This window comes from Coenobita brevimanus, chromosome 74 (assembly GCF_032717465.1).
Source record: "Coenobita brevimanus isolate Jiangsu-jjx chromosome 74, ASM3271746v2, whole genome shotgun sequence".
Lineage (NCBI taxonomy): Eukaryota > Metazoa > Arthropoda > Malacostraca > Decapoda > Coenobitidae > Coenobita > Coenobita brevimanus.
In genome coordinates this window covers 15749745-15771069 of record NC_137027.1, presented here as the reverse complement: position 1 = coordinate 15771069, position 21325 = coordinate 15749745, and the positions used below count along the sequence as shown (strand labels likewise).

At 47.6% G+C, this 21325-nt stretch overlaps 1 protein-coding gene across 1 annotated transcript in view; it reads left to right on the top strand.

Annotated features, from left to right (window-relative positions):
- Window positions 1-21325, top strand: part of LOC145407786 (alpha-(1,3)-fucosyltransferase C-like) — a 269611-nt gene that overhangs the window by 146199 nt on the left and 102087 nt on the right. The window contains exon 4 of the mRNA XM_080278650.1: window positions 12727-12902. Within this exon, the coding sequence (XP_080134776.1) occupies window positions 12727-12902 (176 nt within the window). The remainder of the gene's footprint in view (window positions 1-12726; window positions 12903-21325) is intronic.

Sequence of the window (21325 nt, the reverse complement as noted above, 5' to 3'; positions counted from 1 at the left end):
TAAAGGAAAAATCTACATAGGCCTATCCCTACTCTGTTTGCGATATCAGTCGTCATCCTTGATGATACTATATAATAGGCTACAAGAGTTATTCCCAATCACTATGACAACAGCTGTAATATGACAACTGTGGGGACGTGTCCCATAACTGCACATTAACAAATAGTCACCATATTCATAATAGAGGGATACTGAGCCACCCAGTGGAAGTGTGTCATGAATTGTTACAAACCATGATTGTCATTTACAACACGTGACTGCGTCAACATAACGTTTCGTGGTCTGACTGTAAAATTCCATATTCTCCATGAAACAGCGATTTGGCCCAGTCGTCACCTTGTAATCTATCCCTCCCACTGTAGCTACTCTCATCTACCAAAGTCCACCGTCCTCTGCCCCATGATCCCTCTCCTCTAGCCCCCAATATGACCACTATTCCCCCCTTCCTCACCCACCTCCCTCCTCCTGTCTCCTAGGTCCCCTACTCCCACCCTGCCTCCTCCTGTGGCGCCACCTCCTGTACAGTATGTAGTGAACTTGCATCGATTTCAGAGGTCTACCAATGTCAGGTTTACGGTACGGAGGATGGGCGTCACGATAATTCTCTGATCATTGTTAGTTGTGAGGAAGCTGATAACTGTGACTTATATAATGATTTGTTAACCGTTGCATGGTTCATGACTCAAAACTATACCACTCATGAAATCCTTGGCATTCATAATAACTGCCATTATGTAGAAGGTGTGTTGTGTGACATAATTTTAAAAACTTATCTTAATGATGACATGCAATTATTAATATATTTGCTGGCGGAACATTGCTTATATATTATATTACCATCAGTAACTATATACAGCAGCAATGATCACTGCATTTGGCTCGTCCTAGCGACCGAACGAAACCTCGTGAAGTTCCATACCAGATGCGGAGAGCATTACACCACCTCTCTGGTGGACGGGGTGTTTCTGCTTGACAAGGTAAAGAGAATATGAGGTAGTCTCACAAGGGGGAGGGGGAGCAAAAACGTGTCTCAGTCGGCGCATGACATCACAGATAATCCAGACTGAGGGTCTCAGCCGGGTAGTATAACCAGTTACTCACCTACCTTCCCTGTAATATGAGCTCCCTGGCCTATATGGATTACTCTTATTTGCATTCTAAACTGCATGCAGAACAATGAAAACGTTAATGCTATCTTTCTGAAATATTATAAAGTATGTCTTCAAGAAAACTATCTCTTTTTAGAGAATATAGGAATGTTGTAGAGAGGGTCATACAGACACAGATCTGACGTCACAGGTGCTTGTAATCCGGTTGATTATGAGGAAAAAAATGAAAATATTGACAATAAAATGCTGAAAAGTTTTGCTGAGGGCATCTCAACACCCTCACAAGGAACCTATGGAGGGGCAAATAGGGCGCAACCTAACTCTGGGCGACAGGAACATAAGTCCGCCCGGGCCGCGCGCCCTTATGACCCAGAACTTGCCCGCCACCACCACAGCAGGAAAAAGAGACTACCTTCCGGGCGAGCCAACCACCGACAAGATCGGGGTGGAGCTATTACTCTAGCTCCAGGCAGCACCCCTGAGATGGCCAGTAGCCGCTCAACCCTTCTACAGGAGACGGGCTGCAACCACTCTGGAGGTAAACAGGAGACAGTAGCCGCTCCCGCTGTTGTCAGGAGACAGCCAGAAGCCGCTCTGAAGGTGCCCCACAAGAGACGGCCGGTAGCCGCTCGACCCTCCTTCAGGAGACAGCTGGTAACCACTTCGGAGGTAATCAGGAGAAGGCCTGTAGCAGCTCCGAAGGTGCCCTACAAGAGACAGCCGGTAACCGCTCGACCCTCCTACAGGAGATGGCCTGTAACTGCTCCAGAGGTAATCAGGAGACAACTGGTAGCCATTCCCGCCTTCGTCAGGAGACAGCTGACAGCCGCTCTGAAGGTGCCCTTAAGTTGGCCTGTAGCCGCTCCCCCACACGGGCCATGGCCAGTAGCCGGGCCTTAGCGACGGCCGGTAGCCGTGCCCTTAGAAGGCCATGGCCAGTAGCCAGGCCCTACGAGAGGATACGGCCTGTAGCCGCTCCTCCTTCATATGCTGCCTCCCCTCCATGAAACTACTACCAAGAGGGAGGCCCCAGCCTGGAGGGCTGTTGGAGAGGCCCTGTAACCACCACCGGGCTCTTCTCCCTACAGCCTGTCCCTGAGAGGCCTCACTTGACAGCGACGGAGGCTGATGCCGCAGCTCGCTTCTGACAGCGTCACCGACCCTCGGAGACTGCAGCCTGCAGGACCTCCAGACTGCCCCCAGGACCTCTGGGCGGGACATCCCCATCCTTCGATGCCAGAGACCCTCGTCCTCCATCAGGTGCCTAAGCGAATGGTTCAGGCAGCTGTTCGGCCCCAGTCCAGAGGGCCAGACTCCAGCCCCGAGCCCTGAGAGCATGGGACCCTTCGCCACCCACAGCCCTGGATGAGAGAGGATGCCCCTATGAGTGATTCCGTGGCCCCTGAATATGGAGGCCCCTGGCAGAACTCAGGCCCGTCAGTAGTCAGGCTGAGCTATTCCCGCCGCCCTTGAACCTGCCTGCTACAACGCCCAGTCCCGATAGTGAATGACAGTGAAAGTACAGTGAAAGTGATACAGTGAAGCAAGGGCAGAACAGTGAGTTACTACAGACACGGAAAGTCAGAAATAAAACCTGTCAGTGATAATGTAAAAGTAAGGTGGAGTAGGTAAGGTAACTGTGAGGCAGTGGACACAACCGACCAGTGAATAAAGTGTCTGTCTGAGTGAACGTAATCCCATCACAGTGACATAGCCTCATGCTAAGATCAATTGGAGGCTTCTAGAACCAAAGTAATAATTAACAGCACAACAGACAAACGAAATAGACAATCCAACAGTGATAGCAGTACCTCGGTCCCAGTGAACAGAACTCCACTTAAGCAGATAAAACATAGACTTCCCCCGAGTGACAGTGCTTGATTTCTCTGCCCTAGAACTCCTGATCTCGGTCAACGTACTATTCACTTTTGCCTGATCTTGTCCTGGATAGTATCCTGCGTGATACTGCTACCCACGATCTAGACATAGGATTTATAATTGCCCAGAATAATTACTCTTGTGAAATCTACCCATTCCACTTGCAGAATTTAGCAATACACGTGTAAGGTTGTTGCCTCGAGTTTTTGTGTCCTGCCTCTCTCTTATTTGTCTAAGCTCCGGTCTAGAAAGAGAACCCAGCTACACACTAGGCGTTAGAGGGACGGGAAGCCTAGCATTACACTGGTGGACAGCAGTGGTTCTTGACCTAGGCTTATGAGAGAGGCAATCAGGAAATACCAGCAAAATGGCAACCAAACCTCATGTGTAATTGCCCAAATTCAATCCCGAACAGTATGATGTTCATACAATCCTGGCAATTATTAAAGCTTTGCTAGTCATCGAGTTCGAAAATGACAAGCAAAGAATCACAGTTACACTCCTGCTACTGGGTAAAGCGGTAGCCAATATCGCACAAAAAATCGTCCTGGGGCTCACCTGGCAGAATTTCATGAAGCTCGTGATTCAGGCCATCACCCCATCACTAGGTAAAGTGGTGGCACTATCCCAATTGGATAGCCTAACTTTTGATGGCAACTTCCAGGCTAGACGCCTGGTCACCACTGCCTACTCAGAGGCAGATGATGAAACCCAGGAGCAGCACTCTTTTAATACTCTCCTCAGAGTTCTCTCCAGCATGGTCAAGGAACATTTTACAATCCACGACCCAACAGGAGACATGGATAAGTATGTCCAACTCATACACCACCTCCTGACCTCCCGCCCCACACCCCAGCAAATCAACGTGGTGAAAAAGTTCCCCACAAACATCCCGGCTCCTCCAGTCAAGCCACGTCTGCCTATGCCCCACACCAGCCCCACCCCAGCACCCAACCTGCCTAGGGTGCACCCCACCCACCGGCGCCCCAGTCACAAGAACCCCAACCTCATTCTGGTAAATCCCTGGGAGTTCTCCGCTTGCAGCTCCAGGTGCCCACTGCATGACATTAGGGACCAATTGAAAGCTGCCAGGCACAAGACCACCACCCCAGGCTGACGAGGAACGAGGAGCCAGAGGATGAACCTGCACCCGCGGAAGATACTGAACCTGGGGATCCAGAGCCGGAGGAAGAAGAAGGTGGCCCCCAGCAGTTGGATTTTGAGGACTGCCCCCGCACCTTCCCACGGTGGCAGGGGCCACTTCCCCCAAGTATGGCCCTCCAGTTTAACACAAGATGAAGCTGAATGGGGTGAAAGCCAGACTTCTGCTTGACACAGGAGCGGCCAGATCCTGCCTGTATAGTGACTACTTCTCCTGTCATAAGTCAACTTTCGGCCCGCTTCCCGACTGCTACTTATCTTGTGGATATGGGGATGGCCTCCTGCCGATCCATGGGGAAACTTGGGCCCTGCATGTTGACGCCCACCAACCGGCTTCAACACATCATAAGTTCACCATATTTGACTCTACCTGCTGCATGCAACTACGACGGATATCTGGGACTGGACCTGCTACAGAAACTAGGATCCACCATTGATTGCCACAACAGACAGCTCCAGTTCCAGAAATCCCCCGACGCCCCTCCCCCTGGGCCGTTTGCACCTGCACACCCTGGCCTGGCTCAGAAGAATGCATTTCCCTCCCCCCTCCTTTCCCCCTCCCCTCCCCCTCCCTCGTTCCCCGCAACCACCTCCTCCGCAGTGACCATTCCCCCCCACCACGAAGCCTGGGTGCCCTTCAACCGGCCCTTGGGTACATCCGTCCTGTTCTCCCCACACCTGCCACCCAGAACCCTCTCGGCCTGCCCCCTATCCCCAACCTTGCTTCCCCCTCAACATGCGGCAGTCCGAATTACCAACCTCGCCCCATCCCCCCTCACCTTCCCTAAAGGGCTCGTCATTGGAGAGATGGAAGAAGCCGAGCCCTGCCCCCCTCCCCCTCCGGCTCCCCTGTCCCCCTGCCCCCCAATCCTGACCATCTCTCCACATACCAATCAGACACCCTCCGCCACCTCCTCCTGGATTTCCAGGACCTTTTCGTGATGGGACCCACCGATATTGGACATACCACCTACCTGGCTCACAAGATCCACACAACGGGCCCACTGATCCGACAGCCATCCCGGTGGAAAAATCCCAAGCATCAGGAAGAGGAAGACCACCAGGTTCAAGAGATGACTGAGGCCAGAGTCATCTCCCCCCCCCCACCAGCCCCTGGCCCTCCCCCGTCGTTCTCGTGAAGAAGCAGGATGGCACAATGCGGTTCTGCGTGGATGACCGCTGACTCAATGACATAACCACCAAGGATGCTACTCCACTCCCGTGGATAGACAACTCCCTAGATTCCCTGTACGGCGCCTCCTGGTTCTCCACCCTTGACCTCCAGTCGGGGTATTGGCAGGTCCCAGTGTGACCAGAAGACAGAGGCAAAAAATGCTTTCTCGACCAGCAGCGGGAAGCATTATAAATTTAATGTCTTACCCATCTGCCTCTGTAACGCCTCTGCCACCTTCTCGAGACTATTGGAATCTGTCTTCAGCGGCCTCACCTGGGAGATCTATCTAGCCTACTTAGACGACGTCATTGTATTCAGCAAGACCTGGGCTGACCAAGCGCCTTTACAAGGTCTTCATACGGATACGACAAGTAGGCCTCAAACTCTGGCCATCCAAGAGCGTCCTGGCTGCCAGGACTGTCCCATTCCTGGGACATGTCATCTCCCAGGCTGGCATATCTCCTGACCCAGACAAGCTCTGCCCTATCGAGGACATCCCCTCGCCACAAGACGTCAACGGGATTCGGGCCTTCCTCGGCCTGACATCCTATTACTGATGTTTCGTGAAGGGGATCGCACATATTGCTATACCACTCCACGACCTGACCCGGAGGGGAGAACCATCATCTGGACGGACGAGAGACGAGCCACCTTCCAACAACTCAAGGACAAACTCGTTTCCACCCCAGTCATGGCCTTCCCCAACTCTTCCCTCCCATTCCGACTCTACACCGATGTCTCCTTGATTGCAATAGGCACTGTGCTAGCCCAAGTCCAAGAGGGCTGCGAGCACATCATCAACTGCGCCAACCACACCCTCAACCAGGCGGAAATAAATTATGCTGCCACAAAGGGGGAATGCCTAGGCGTCATCTGGACACTAGAACATTTCTGGGCATACCTGTCAGGGACCCAAGTCACCATCATTACCAATCATCAGTCCCCCAGTGGCTGCGGCAGTCTGACACTCACAACGCCCAGCTCATCAGATGGTGCAAGACACTGGAGGAGTTCAACTATGAAATCTCCTACCACCCCAGCAAACTCCATATCAACGTGGATGCTGTCTTCTGGCTCCCCATCAGTGCTGTACAACCGGAGCCAGATCTCCTCCAACAGCAGCATCGTAAGGAGTGACCCCCATGGATTCCCCAACACCTCTTCAAAAAGCTATGTCGCCAGGGTGACCACTTGCTCACTCCATCTGGGCATATCATCCTCGTCCCCAATGCCGCCTTTGACGCCCTCCGGCACCTGCACAAACACAACGGAATCCACCTGGGCACGAAAAAACTCCTGCATGTCTTTAATGACACTTACTGGACACCCAACCCCTTCAACCTTGCCAAGGATATTGTCCAATCCTGCAGTGGGTGCGCCTTAGGTATAGATATCACCTGCACTGCCGGTCCAACAGGGCACATTACCGCCCACAAACCTTGGCAGTTATTGGCAATTGATGTAGTGGGACCCCTACCTCCAAAATCAGGCTATTGGTACGTCATCACGTTCGTTGATACGTACTCAAAATTCATCATAGCCTGCCCAGCAATGGAACGCCATGCTGTCGCAGTTGCTGATGCCCTGATTCGGTACGTTTTCTCCTACTTTGGCATGCCACAGGCAATCCACTCTGACGAAGCACCAAATTTCGCCAGCAAAATCTGAGAGGAACTAGCCCAAATCTTTGGCTACCACATACCACACTTGTCGCCTTACTGGCCCCAGAGAAATGCTATCTGCGAACGAAGCCATCTTACACTAATGAACCAAATCTGCACCTGGATAGAAGCAACCAAAGACAATGAGTGGCCCGCCCATGTCAAAATCATGCAATGGAGCATAATCTCCTGCCCCCGAGAGGACGGCATTTCACCTTATGAACGAGTGTTTGGGGAAACACCTCTCCTCCTACCCCTGCGACAGCACGAACAGCCCCCCACCTCTTCTTCCACATCTGACCCCCTTCACCACCTTAAGCGGCGACTATCCCACCTCCAAAATAACCTGGACCTTCACCCCAACACTGCCTCCAACCCCTACAAGCCGGGTGATACTGTCATGGTGGTGCAGTTCCCCACCCCCCACAAGCTCGCGCCACAGATCACAGGACCCAATACCATCTTCCGCGTCCCTAACCTATACCAAGTGATGGTTGAATATCACACCACCCCTCACACTCTCAGAAACTGTCACGTACACCCATTTCACACCCCCACGTCCCTCCCTGCCCCACGCCCCGCTGTCCCCGCTTTGCTCCCCTCTACCTCATATGACTGCTACATCTCCCCCTCACCGTCTCTCTCCCCTTCCCCCCGCCATGCCGTCTCACGCCTCACCTGAAGATTCACCAGCACCACCAAGTCCGGACCTCTCCCCAACCTTCTTGTCACCGGTCACCCCTTCCCCCACGCCCAGCACCACGTGTCCTGCCCACACGCCCACACCCCCTCCAACCACCACACCCCTACCTAACCATCACCCACAACTGCCCCCAACCCACCCCACCTGTCTCTCTTTCCTGCTCCCTTGCCCCTGCCTGCCCTATCCCCCACACCCGACCCCACCTGCACTGCCCACACACCCATGACACCACCACTCACCAGGCCTACACCCTGCCCAGCAACCCATGCCACCCCCAACCCTGCTGCCACACATCCGCCCCCGCACATCCCACCCACCTCCCAAACACGCCGACACTGCACACCCACAGCACCTCCCACACCCACCCTTAAAACAACCATCACACACTCCGGCCGCCTCTCCCACCCACCTGCCTGATACACCCACACTCCCACACCACCCACCTCACTGCAAAATCACACTTCACCTCCTACCCTAAATCATCTCACACTCATGCTACACCAGGCCCAAATCCCAGCCACCCACACTCCCTGGGGACTTCACGCCGCATCACTCCGGCATAAAACCCTACACTCGATGTTCATCTCCAGAATTCAGCACAGCTCTCTACAGGAGACAACACCTACCACCATGAGGATTTGCCGAGCCATATGGGCGCCGGCCTTTGGACACAAACACCGAGTCCGTGGACCCCTCCACCTTCTACAACTCCTCCACACCTCTACCAACCTATCCACCCTCTTCGTCACCTGAGACGCCCAGCTGAATGAAAATCTCGTCACCACAGAATGGCACGCCCTCCTCCAACACCTACAGCCAGTGTACCACACCAACGACACTAAAGTTTACAACCTCCAGTCACAGGGACGTGACTTTTTCCCCGAAGATGGTGGTAAAATGCTGAATAGTTTTGCTGAGGGCATCTCAACACATCCAGAAGGAGCCTCTGGAGGGGCCAATAGAGCATGATCTGACTCCGGGCAACAGGGACATAAGTCCACCCGGGCCGCGCGCCCCTATGTCCCGGAACTTGCCCGCCGCTACCATAGCGGGAAAAAAAGACTACCTTCCGGGTGAACCAACCACCAACAAGATCGGGGTGGAGCTATTACCCTAGCTCCAGGCAGCACCCCTGAGACGGCCAGTAGCTGCTCAACCCTTCTACAGGAGACAGCCTGCAGCTGCTTGGGAGGTAAACAGGAGATGGCCAGTAGCCACTCCCGCCTTTGTCAGGAGATGGCTAGAAGCCGCTCTGAAGGTGCCCTATAAGAGACGGCCAGTAGCCGCTTGACCCTCCTACAGGAGACGGCTGGTAGCCGCTCCTCCTTCGTCAGGAGACGACCGGCAGCCACTATGAAGGCACCTTTGAGTCAGCCTGTAGCCGCTTCCCCACACAGGCCATGGCCAGTAGCCAGGCCTTAGCAACGGCCGGTGGCCACGCCCTTACAAGGCCACGGCCAGTAGCCAGGCCTTAGCAACGGCTGGTGGCCACGCCCTTACAAGGCCACGGCCAGTAGCCAGGCCCTACGAGAGGATATGGCCTGTAGCCTCTCCTCTGTCAGGTGCTGCCTCCATTCCACGAGACTACTAACCAGAGGGAGGCCTCAGCCTGGAGGACTGCTGGAGAGGCCCTGTGACCACCACCAGGCTCTTCTCCCCACAGCCGGTCTCTGAGAAGCCTTGCCTGATGGACCCCAACAGAGGCCGACGCCGCAGCTCGCTCCTGACGGCGTCACCGACCCTCGGAGACTGCAGCCCGAAGGACCTCCAGACCGCCCCCAGGACCTCTGGACGGGACATCCCCATCCCTCGATGCCAGAGACCCTCGTCCTCCATCAGGTGCCTGAGGGAATGGTTCAGGCAGCTGTTCAGCCCCAGTCCAGAGGACCAGACTCCAGCCCCAAGCTCTGAGAGCATAGGACCCTTCGCCACCCACAGCCCTGGACGAGAGAGGATGCCCCTACGAGTGATTCCGTGGCCCCTGAATATGGAGGCCCCTGGCAGAACTCAGCCCCATCAGTAGTCAGGCTGAGCTGTTCCCGCCGCCCTTGAACCTGACACTACAATGCCGAGTCCCGATAGCGAATGACAGTGAAAGTACAGTCAAAGTGATACTGTGAAGTAAGGGCAGAACAGTGAGTTACTAGAAACATGGGAAGTCAGAAATAAAACCCGTCAGTGTTGACGTAAAAGAAAAGTGGAGTAGGTAAGGTAACCGTGAGGCAGTGGTCACGGCCAAGCTGTGAATAAAGTGTCTGAGTAAATGCGATCTCATCACAGTGACATAGCCTCATGCTAAGATCAGTTGGAGGCTTCTAGAACCAAAGTAATAATTAACAGCACAACAGAAAAATGGAATAGACAATCCAACAGTGATAGCAGTACCTCAGCCCCAGTGAACGGAACTCCACTAAGCAGATAAAGCATAGACTTCCCCCAAGTGACAGTGTTTGATTTCTCTGCCCTAGGACTCCTGACCTTGGTCAGTGTAATTTTCACTTTTGCCTGATCTTGTCCTGAATAGCATCCTGCATGATGCTGCTACCCACGATCTAGACATAGGATTTATAATTGCCCTGAATAATTACCCTTGTGACATCTACTCGTTCCACTTGTAGAATTTAGCAATACACGTGTAAGGTTGTTGCCTTGAGTTTTTGTGTCCTGCCTCTCTTATTTGTCTAAGCTTCGGTCTAGAAAGAGAACCCAGCTACATACCAGGCGTTAGAGGGATGGGAAGCCGACCCTAAAATACCTAGCATTACAGACAGAGATCACTGGTTCAGAGCATAGCAGCACCAAACGCATACCAAATGATCCGGAAATCGCCAGTTTGTATTGGTATACCATTACATTCATGTTCTTTCTCTCTCTCTCTCTCTCTCTCTCTTTCTCTCTCTCTCTTATTATCCTTGACGTCACAGCCTCTGTGCGAGCCGGGGGCAGTGAACCTACCTCTCATATTCTTTTTGCCTTGTCTGTTTGATACGACCGCAGCTGTAACACTGCGGGTAGGGACTTTCAGTGAACTCTTAATCACTTCCTTAGTTTCTCTTTGGCATTTATGGAATTTCTGTTCAGCACTTAGTGGCTGTGTTCCTAGGATGTTGGGATTAGGCGGAGGGTGCTAAAGAGTAAATAGTATAGGCTATAAATACATGGTAACCATTAAGTTATTCTTTCACTGCACAGCTTATGTCTTGTGTGAACTTTTTTGAGTCGATAACGTATTTTATATTTTATTGCAGCTTCCTCCAAACCATCCAACTCAACTGAGAAGAGACTTTCTGACCTGGATAGATCTGCTATAGCCCTCATAAGCAATGGAATACGAGAGGTATTTCCTAAGCTGAATTAAATCTTCAGAATATACCAATAATAAAAACGAAAAATGCGTCCCCGGACTAATGGAATGAATAGTATCAGAACAGAGACTGGTTAAAGAACGCACTCCATTGTCTGACGTAGAGCGGATTTAAAAAAATAAAACTGATGCTTCACAGTTTGCAACCACACGGAATCTGTACCAATAAACTTCTTCTTTAGCTTAAGTTGTGTATAAAGATGTTTATTTACTCTTTTGTATTCAAACGTGTAGTTGACATACACTCCCCAGGGAAATCAGATTGGGTAACAGTGTGAAAAATAAGAAAAAGCAAAATAATTCATCTGATATACTAGGGCACTAGCCGTGTGTGTGTGTGTGTGTGTGTGTGTGTGTTTTGGGCAGCCGAAACTACACATTCAAATCGCACCAAAATTGGCACAAAAATCGCAATAAATTCGCTGATGTGAAAAAACTTGGTCCCCTCAGGATTGAAAAACTTTTACTATATTTATTATACGATCAAAGTTTGACCAAAAAATGCCGCTCCTGGCGTGAGTGCATGAAATTAGAGTTGCATTCACCATAGAGCTTTTTATGGCTTTATATCGATGTCGCCTTGACGGCCGATAGTGACAACATTAGACTAGAACAGCACATAAACGTGACTCGGATTAAATGATATGATCGCAACGCACACGAAGCGCAAAGAAACAAGTGAGAAGCACGAGGAAACGAGTGCGAAGCACGAGAAAGCGAGCGAGCAGTGAGAGAGCCATCCGCAAGAGCAAGTGCGAGAGAGCCCGAAGGGCCCACGAGCACTTGTGATGATATATAACTATTATTATCTTCATATGGTAAGAATCGGCTGAGGTCCTTTATCAACACGACTCCAGAGCCTCCTTATTTTTTTTTCCCTTTTCCAAGAGGAGTCAATGGAGTAGTGGTTAGGATAGTATGCCCACACCTGGAAAAACCCGAGTTCGATTCCTGGGTAGCCAGTTTTCTAAACAAATGTAGTTTCAGCTATGTATCACTTCTTCCTACAGTGCAAATGCGCAGTAGTTGCAGCTATGTATCACTTCATCTTACAGTGCAAATGCGCAACCTGGAGGTGAATTTGATTGTTGAGTATCTTGTTCTAGGGAAGGATTGGAACTTGCGGAGACTATTTTAATGGTTCTAGTACTACAGCAGAAATTAATCTTAATCTTTCTTCTTCTTCCTCTTCTTCTTCATCTTCTTCTTCATCTTCTTCTTCTCCTTCCTCTTCTTCTTCTTTTCTTTTTCTTCTTCTTCTTCTTCTTACTACTACTACTACTCTTCCTCCTCCTTTTTCTTTTCCTTCTCTTCTTTTTCTTCTTCCAGTTCTCCTCCTTCTCCTCCTACTCCTCCTCTTTCTTCTTCTTCTTCTTCTTCTCCTCCTCCTCCTCCTCCTCCTCCTCTTCACCATCATTATCATCATTTTCTTCTTTTTCTTCATCATCATCATCATCATCATCATCGCCATCATTATCATCATTTTCTTCTTCTTCTTCTTCTTCTTCTTCTTCATCATCATCATCATCATCATCATCATCATCATCTTCTTCTTCTTCTTCTTCTTCTTCTTCTTCTTCTTCTTCTTCTTCGTCTTCTTCTTCTTCGTCTTCTTCTTCTTCTTCTTCTTCTTCTTCTTCTTCATCATCATCATCATCATCTTCATCTTCCAACAGGGCTATGGATCCAAGACCATGGACTTCGGGTACGGTCGGGCGCCCTTCCTAAAAGCTAGGTGTGAAGTGGATACGTGCATGATGACGGAGAACAGAACCCTGGTGCGCTTTAAGGAATTTGATGCTCTTATATTCCACTTTCGCGCAATGGAGCCGAAAAAGCTGCCAAAGTACAGGTAAATGAACCTATAATTTTATTAATTTGAGAGAAGATTTATTAGATGTGTTAAGACTGTGTTGAAGATTTATGATTGTGTTGCAAAGCGCAAGGTTAAGGACAGCCACGTGCTCGTATCCTTTTTTTGTTAGAGACAAATCTGAAATAAAACTTTACTGACTCAAACCATTAATGCTACAGTAATGATTTTCGCAGGGTGTCCCATACCCACCCTCGACAACAGTTTCAATTAATCCCATCCTTTTCTATTCCCTATGTTTTTTTTTTTTTTCTTAGCTCCTTCTCTGCGGTCCTTTCAATCTTAGAGGATACTTAAAAAAAAAAAAAAAAAGCCTTCACTGCAGTCAAGCCACTAATTCCACAAAACACATTTTCATTTCAAGCTCCGGTCCCACCGTCCGCCAATGTTAAAGGCCACCCCACTCATTCCTGTGCTCACCATACCAATTTCTTTATCTCTCCCCCCCCCCCACCATTACAACTTAATGGCACTACACAGGCCAGGCGGTCGACGAACACGCTTTTCAAATAAATAGGTGTTGTAAACCGTCTTATAGTCAGCAGAGCCCTAGCAGTCTATTGCAACTAACGCCAGGCGACTTTATTAAGTTAAGAGCGAGTCACTGGAGCCTGAGAGAGTTAACAGTTTCACCACTGATCGTCTTATGATCGGGACAACTCATGTACTGTACTCCAGTTACCGCCTGATAATTTTACTCATCTGGTTTCGAATCATTGGAGCCTGAGAGAATTAACTGTGTGAAAATTTTTGTTGGCTGTTGCTACCTGTGTCAGAGTGATTTTTGTTAAGTGTTGGATGAATGACAAATTATATTCAGAGTTAACGGATGCGTGGAACATTTTATTAAATGTCGATAAATATGTGGAAAATTTTGTTTCGTGTCATCGTCTGGAAATATATTTGATCTACACCTGTCTTTAATTGGGTGGATGATTTTTTTTTTTTAATTTAGTTGTCATTATTTGTATGAAAGATTTTTTAAAAATATTGTTATCGTTAATCGTTTGGAAGATTCTTTTGTTATACAGTTGTCATGAACTGTATGGAAGTTATTTTATTTATAGTTGTCATTAACTGTGTGGAATTTTTTTTTCATATTTGTATCAGAAGAGCATGGAAAGTGTTTGTTTTAAATACTATCAATTACATGGAAGATTTTGATAACTGTCGTTAGATCAGCGGAATATTTTGTTGGGTATCCTTTGGTGTGCAGATCTGATAGGAATCATAAGACGCAGGAGAGATATCATGTGGAAGATAATGTTGGGTGACACTGAGAGATTCTGTTGGTTATCATCGAAAGATTTTGTTGGGTGTCGTTAGATGGGTTGAAGATTGTTAATTTATTAGATGTGTTGAAGATTTCGGTGCTATATGAATGGAAGCTTGTGGGTTGTGGATTTTATTGTCAGGTGTCATTTGATGAACTGAAAATTTCATTAGGTGTCATTACTCTTGTGTCAGTCATCGTAATATACATGTCGGAACTATTTGGGATATTTTAGTGTTTATTTTTTTAATGCAAAGAAGGAACCAAAGGCAAGAAACGTGCAAGATTGTTCCTTCCAAGAGAAAAGCAAAATAACAGGGAACCCAGTTCAAGATCTGTTCATTTCGAGATGCCTGGACACACTATATTGGAAAGGCTGGAGGTCTTAGGCATCGGGAAATACATGACCTGTTGCATACATGAATGACTGGGAATAACAGTTAACTCTTCCATTAATGAGCTGGACAGAAAAGAGATGAGAGTTTGTTTCCAGACGGCAGCTACACGTCTGGCATTGGGTGGAGGGATGCAAGCAGAGGGTTCAGAGGAGCAGTGACAATTGAGATAGCGATAGAAAAGAGATAAAAATGCAACAAGGCGGCGAAAAGACAGGTTTAAGGAGGCCAGTGAGTGGAAGAGAATTAATGAGACAATAATACTTAGACTCCACCTTCTTGAAAGGAGCAGTATGTGGGGAGCCTCCACACATACGAGAATTGTACTCTACACAGGTGCCAATGAAACCCGTGCATAGAGTCAATTACTGTGCAGCGGTAAAGAAAAAAGCGGAGTCGACTTAGCACATCTAATCTCTGGGAAGCAGATTTTACGAGAGATAATAAATTAGGTTCTTTCCAAGAAAAATCCTGAGAGAATGAAAACTCATGTTTGTTTAAAGATGATGCAGGATTGAGTTGGATTTTGTTAAAAATTAGAGGATACTCCTGTAGAATATTTTGACAAGATGAAAGATGTAAGAACCGAGTTTTTGAAGCATTAGACACGGCAAGATTACTTGTACTCCAAGCAGTGATATGAGCCAAGTCAGATATTAGATGTGCCATTGCCTCACCCATTGTTCATTGAAGTAACTGTTGAGTTGGATGCTGCGGGAAGCAAATGGAAAGGTGAAGGGTGGAGTCATCAGCGAATGAGTGGATAGGGTTAGACATACAGCTTAGAAGGTCATTGATGACAAGAACGAAGAGAGTTGGTCATAAGACAAAACCCTGAGGAACACCACCACAATATTTCTTGAAGAAGAACAATGGTGGTCTACAATAGCAGCAGTAGAACGACCAGAAAGTAAGCTAGAGATGAGGGCACAGATAGGACAGAAACCGTAAGAGGGCAGTTTGGAAATTAAACAGTTATGCTAGACTCGATAGAAAGCTTTGAGATGTCAAGTGCAATGGCAAAGCTTTCGCCAGAGTTAAACAAGAAGATGATTAGGAGTCAAACAGGTAGGGGAGAAGATTTCCAGTGGAGCGACCCTGGAGAAACCCATACTGGCGGTCGAAAATGAAGTTGTGATAGGAAAGGTGCTTTATTTATTTATTTATTGCTAAGAACAGATTCAAAAACTTTTGAAATACAGGATGTTTAAGCAATTGCGAGATAGAGGGCTGGAAATGGCCACCGTTCTTAGGACGGGCTGAATGAGAGCAAACTTCCAGCAAGAAGGAAAGGTACATATTGACAGACAAAGGTGAAAGAGTTTACCTTGGCCGAGTGTAAGCTCAGAATCCCAGTTTTTGAGAACAGCGGGAGAGACCCCATTAGGCCCATATGCATTGTTAGTATGGAGGCCAGGGATGACAGAAAATGCATGAACTGAAGAAATTTTAATATCAGCCGCGAGGAACTCAGGGGAGGGAAGTGATGGAGGAACTGAACCGGAATTATCTAAGGTGGAACTGGAGGAGAAAGTATGAATGAAGAGTTCTACTTTATCAGCAGAAGAAACAGCTACAGAGCCACCAGAGTGGAAAAGAGGAGGGAAAGATGATGATGTGAGGTTGTTAGAAAGGTTTTTGGCAAGATGCCACATGGAGTGGGGGGAATTTGAGTTGGAGGGTTCAGAATATTTATTGTTAGGAAACCAAAGAGCAGAATTAGCACCATTATGGGCAGAAACATTAAAGAAATGAGATTCAGGGGTGGTTTGCTCCAGTACCATTTGTAGGTCCTCTCCTTGTTGTGGACAGCATTAGGACAAGCGTGATTAAACCAAGTTTTCTTTTTTTTTCATTCATCACAGGATAAGAGAAATGAAAGTACGCAATCATCCCAAAACTCCATAATGCGAAAGGCAAACTCAGATGGCTCTTGCCAAGGAAGCAATAATCATTTCAGGGAAAACCAAAGAAATGCTGCCTGGGGATCTTCCAGTGAGCTCTCCAGAGTGCCACAGCTGCCACTGCTTGAGAGGGTTCACAGTCCTTACTGGAACGATAGGACACGTGAAAGAGATAAGGTTACGATTGGAGGAGGATAATGGAGAAAAAAGATTAACAGCATAGGCAGAAAGGTTATTTGTAAGGGAGAGGTCAGGTATGTTTTAACTCTTTCCATGGAGGTCAGGAATTCAGGTAAAGTGCTGTACGAGCTCCTCTAGGTCATTAAGGATGGAAAATTTATAAGCTTGTTTGCCAGGTGGATCAATGAATGAAGAGGAGAGCCAAAGGTGATGGTCAACATTGAAATCTAGAATGGAGATTTCAGAGAAGGGAGAAATTGATAGCATGTGTTCCCTCTTTGAAGTAAGACAGTCGAAGAATTTATCATAGTCAGTATAATCAGGGATAAGTAAAAAGCACAGATATATTTAATGAGAACATGACAGGGTAGCTGAAGCCACAGAGTAGAGAATTCAGAAGATTAATGTTAAGGAACAAGAAAGCATGATTTGTTGTTGTGTACATTTCTTTTCTTTTCTTCTCTCTCTCTCTCTCTCTTTTTTTTTTTTAAGAAGATGAACAGAGGAAGGGAAAACAAATTAAAAAAAAAAATCCATACACCATACTACAGGTGTCGCTCATTCATAAAGAATCTGTAACAATTGGACTCGAGTTGCTGTAGGTTGAAGTTTGGGGGGAAGCAATTCTGGGGATGCGAGTTCCAGAGATGCAGTTCAGGGAGTAAAATAATTTTGATAGGCATAAGTTCTGCAATATGGCAATGTGACAGTCCAGTCATGAGAGCTACCAGACGCCTGTGTAGCACAGGAGAAAGTGTGGAGAGGTGGCACAATGGACGCAACTTTATCCGAGGATTTGCCATAAAAGTATCTATAAAAGAGTGCATGGAAGGCAACATATATTCTTACATGTAGAAAAGGTAGATCATTTGAAATTGCAGGGTTATTAATAAATCTTACAGCTTCGTTCTGAATATTGTCCAGTTGTTTTGGTGCAACCTCTCCCCATGCACTCCACAAAGGTAAGCAATATTCCAATTGAGAGTGCACACGACTCTTATGAATTGTAGCCAGCTGCTTGTCAGTGAAACAGCTGCAAATTCTATATATAATCCAAGTTTCTTTGAAGCAGTTTTGGCTTCTGCTCTCTAATCTGAGAGTAGAAGCCAAGGTGAAGTAGGGTGGAGCCACCTGGGACACAAATGAAGGGGTCTGGAGTTCAGCCTCTGTTCTACCAATGCCTCCTTTTTGATGGGGAGGCGGTGGCTCAATCGGTAGAGAGGTCGCCTGCAGTCCTAACGGACCCAGGTTCAAGTCCCGGCTGGGGCAGGGAACAGTTTAAGGTTCTGAATTTCATTAAATCTGACTTTACCGATCTGCCAGAAGACCCGCCGACATGTCGTAAAAATACCCCAGCTAATACCAGTACACCAGTCCTGTATGAGACAGCCCTTGCATGTATTCAATATAGACGGTGGGTGTTAGTGCCGAAGTGGTGACATGTAGAGGTGTATGGTATGTAGGAGGACTTTTGGGCTTTGATAGCAGGCTGTGAAGCCTATGCCCAGAGTCGGACACATAAAAAAAAAAAAAAGCTGAGGGTACTGTTATGTGAATCATCATCATCATCATCATCCGGACCTCCTTTCCCACACTAGGGCAGGGTGAGGAGTAGCAATGTCCAGAGAGCACAAACTTGCCCAATCCAAATAGGCCACACTTCCATTCACTCATCATGCAAGCCCCTGGAATCCTGGCTCTACCGGATATGCCAGAAACATTCACTACATTCTGCAGCTTCACACAAACGTATCCGATTGAGTCACTCCGGATGCTGCCATGCTCACAAGGGGTGCCAAAATCCCTGGTCATGCACTTCTCCTCACAACTTTCATCCAGCCAGCTCGATCTCTTGTCAGTTCCCTAGCCTCACCGACTTCCAACCCTCTCTTCCTCAAACAATCATCCACCATTTATCTCTCCACCTTCTCCTTGGCCTACCTCGCCTCTTCCCTCCTTCAGATTCGCTCAGGTATACCTTTTTCACCACTCCATTGTTATCCATTCTTTCCACATGACCATACCATCTCAGGCCACTCTCTTCGATCCTGGTGTCCATCGACTTCCTCACTCCGTACCTTTCATGAATCACATTATTTCGTATCCTATCCACCCTTTGTACTCCACATACATTCCTCAGCAGTCACATCTCCACTGCTCTTACTCTTGACTTTTCATTTTCATGCAACACCATAGTCTCACACTCATATGTTAGAGTTGGCACTAACACTCCCTATTGTAAGCCTCGTGCAGCTGCAACACTCTAGCCTTTGTTTCTTATCAAGGCCTTCATTGCACCAATTACTTTTCTTCCTTGTGTCACTCTACTTTCAACTTCTTTTGCACATTTTCCTCTCTTTTCTATCAGTGTACCCAAGTATTTGAACTCTCTCACCAATTTCAGTCTCTCTCCATTCACTGTGACGTCACACTGGGAGTCACCTCCTCTCACAATAACTATCACTTTACTCTTCTCTACATTTACTCTCAAGGCACGACGCTCACAGACATCAGCAAAACTCTGCACTAGCCTACCAATTTCTTGTCCGCTACTTGCAAGCAGTACTGCATCATCAGCATACAACAAATTTGAGATATTCTGTCTATCACCATTCATTACCAACGCCATCCCTCTCTCTATTACTCGTGTTTTTACTTCTCTCATCACCCCATCCATATATATATTGAACAGCCATGGGGACATGACACAACCTTGTCGCACGCCCACACCAATCGTGAACCATTCACTTAGATGCCCATTAACCCTTACACATGCTTCACTACCATCATAAAAACTCTTGACAGCACCTAGCAGTTTACCATCTACACCATACATGTGCAAAACTTTCCACAATCCCTCTCTGTCTACTTTGTCGTATGCTTTTTCCAGATCCATGAATGCCATAAACACCTTATGGTCCTTCTCACAAGCCTTCTTTGCTATCTGTCTCACTGCAAATACTTTATCCACACATCCTCTGCCATTCCTAAAGCCACCCTGTTTATCACTCACTAGGACTTCTGATATCTCTCTTACTTTCTCTACAATAATTCTTCCATATACCTTCCCTACTACACTCAATAAACTTATGGCACGATAATTCTTGCACTCACTTCGCTCACCTTTATTTTTGTACAGAGGTACAATCGCAGCCTTTTTCCACTCTGCAGGCACAGTTTCACTCATCCATGCCTTCTTACATATCTTCAACAAGCACTTCATTCCACTCTTTCCACTAAGCATCTCTGCCTACACATCATCAACCCCAGCTGTTTTCCCATTTTTCAGCCATTTCACAGCGCTCTTCACCTGTGCGAGTGTCACATCTCCTGGCACTGCATTCCTTCTCTGCACACCCCCAAAACCAATCGTGTTTACAGCCGCTCTGCTCTCTCTATTCATCAGGCTTTAAAAATATTCTTTCCATCTGGTCCTTACTTCATCTCCATGGGTTAATAACCTACCACCTGCATCCTTCACACTATCACATTTCTTTCTGCTTTCACATCTACATTTCCGCACTTCTTTCCAGAATAACTTCCTATTTTCATGTTATGTGAAACACCTAGAATTCAGTACCTTTAGAAAAAGGAATATTAGTAGCATTGAAGTAATACATGAATCAGGCAATATTTGTTTATTAGTATCTTGTATATTTTTGGTTTTCTAAGCATTAAATGAGACAATGTTACTTTGTCCCCATTCAGTGACCTTTGATAAGGCATGATTTATGAAGTTTCCTGTACTAAGTTGCAAGTTAGATATTAAACTTTGTGAATGGGTGTTTAGCCTACTGCATGCCATCAGTGTACATGTACGTCAGGCCCTGCATGTGCACAACATGCCAGAGACGTACCTGTATGTCATCGATTTAAGATATTTGCCAAAATTCAAAAATTCAGTTTTGGCGTGAGATATTTGCTTGGGATACTCCCACGCCTGTCTAGGCCTAATACACACCATGAGCCATCTCCATGTCTCTCCTTCTGTGCGGGGCCCCACCAGCTCTGTCCCACCTTGAGAGTGAGCGAATGAGCACTATGGTGCATCATGGTATTCCCCAGCATGAGACTGATGAGCTCCTGAACATCCCCTGTGATGGAGAAAATTATTCTCCCATTGATGATGATGTTGCTGATCGATCGAGACTAAGTCCAACTTGAGTCGGAATCAAGCAACGAGAACAAGAGTCCACCCCCAAGAAAGGCGAGGTATACAGCGTCCACTTGGCTTTATCACAATCAGCACCACCACCTGCGCCCACCACTTCTCACCTCACCACGCCACTCTTGCTCCATGAATGATTCCTCTAGTGATGAGGAATATGAGGCTGATCCCTCAGATGAACAACAGCTGCGTTCATGGATAGGATCACCCAGGAAAACACTGATGAATGGGGATGAACTATTTAGTAAAAAGTATAACATGAGCAATGCTTTGTTCTGCTCACATGGTGCGTGGTGATTCCCATCACCTTCAACCCACCTCTATGCTGCCTCTCCCCAACCCAGCGCCTCCACCACATCTGAACCTCCTCCTGTTCCCTCCCCACACCCTCCATGCACTTCCTCCCCACAGCCTTAAACGGTGGGGAAGGGAGCAAAAAGTAATGTATAAGGAAAGGGAAAAGTCAGGGGGAAGAAAAGTGT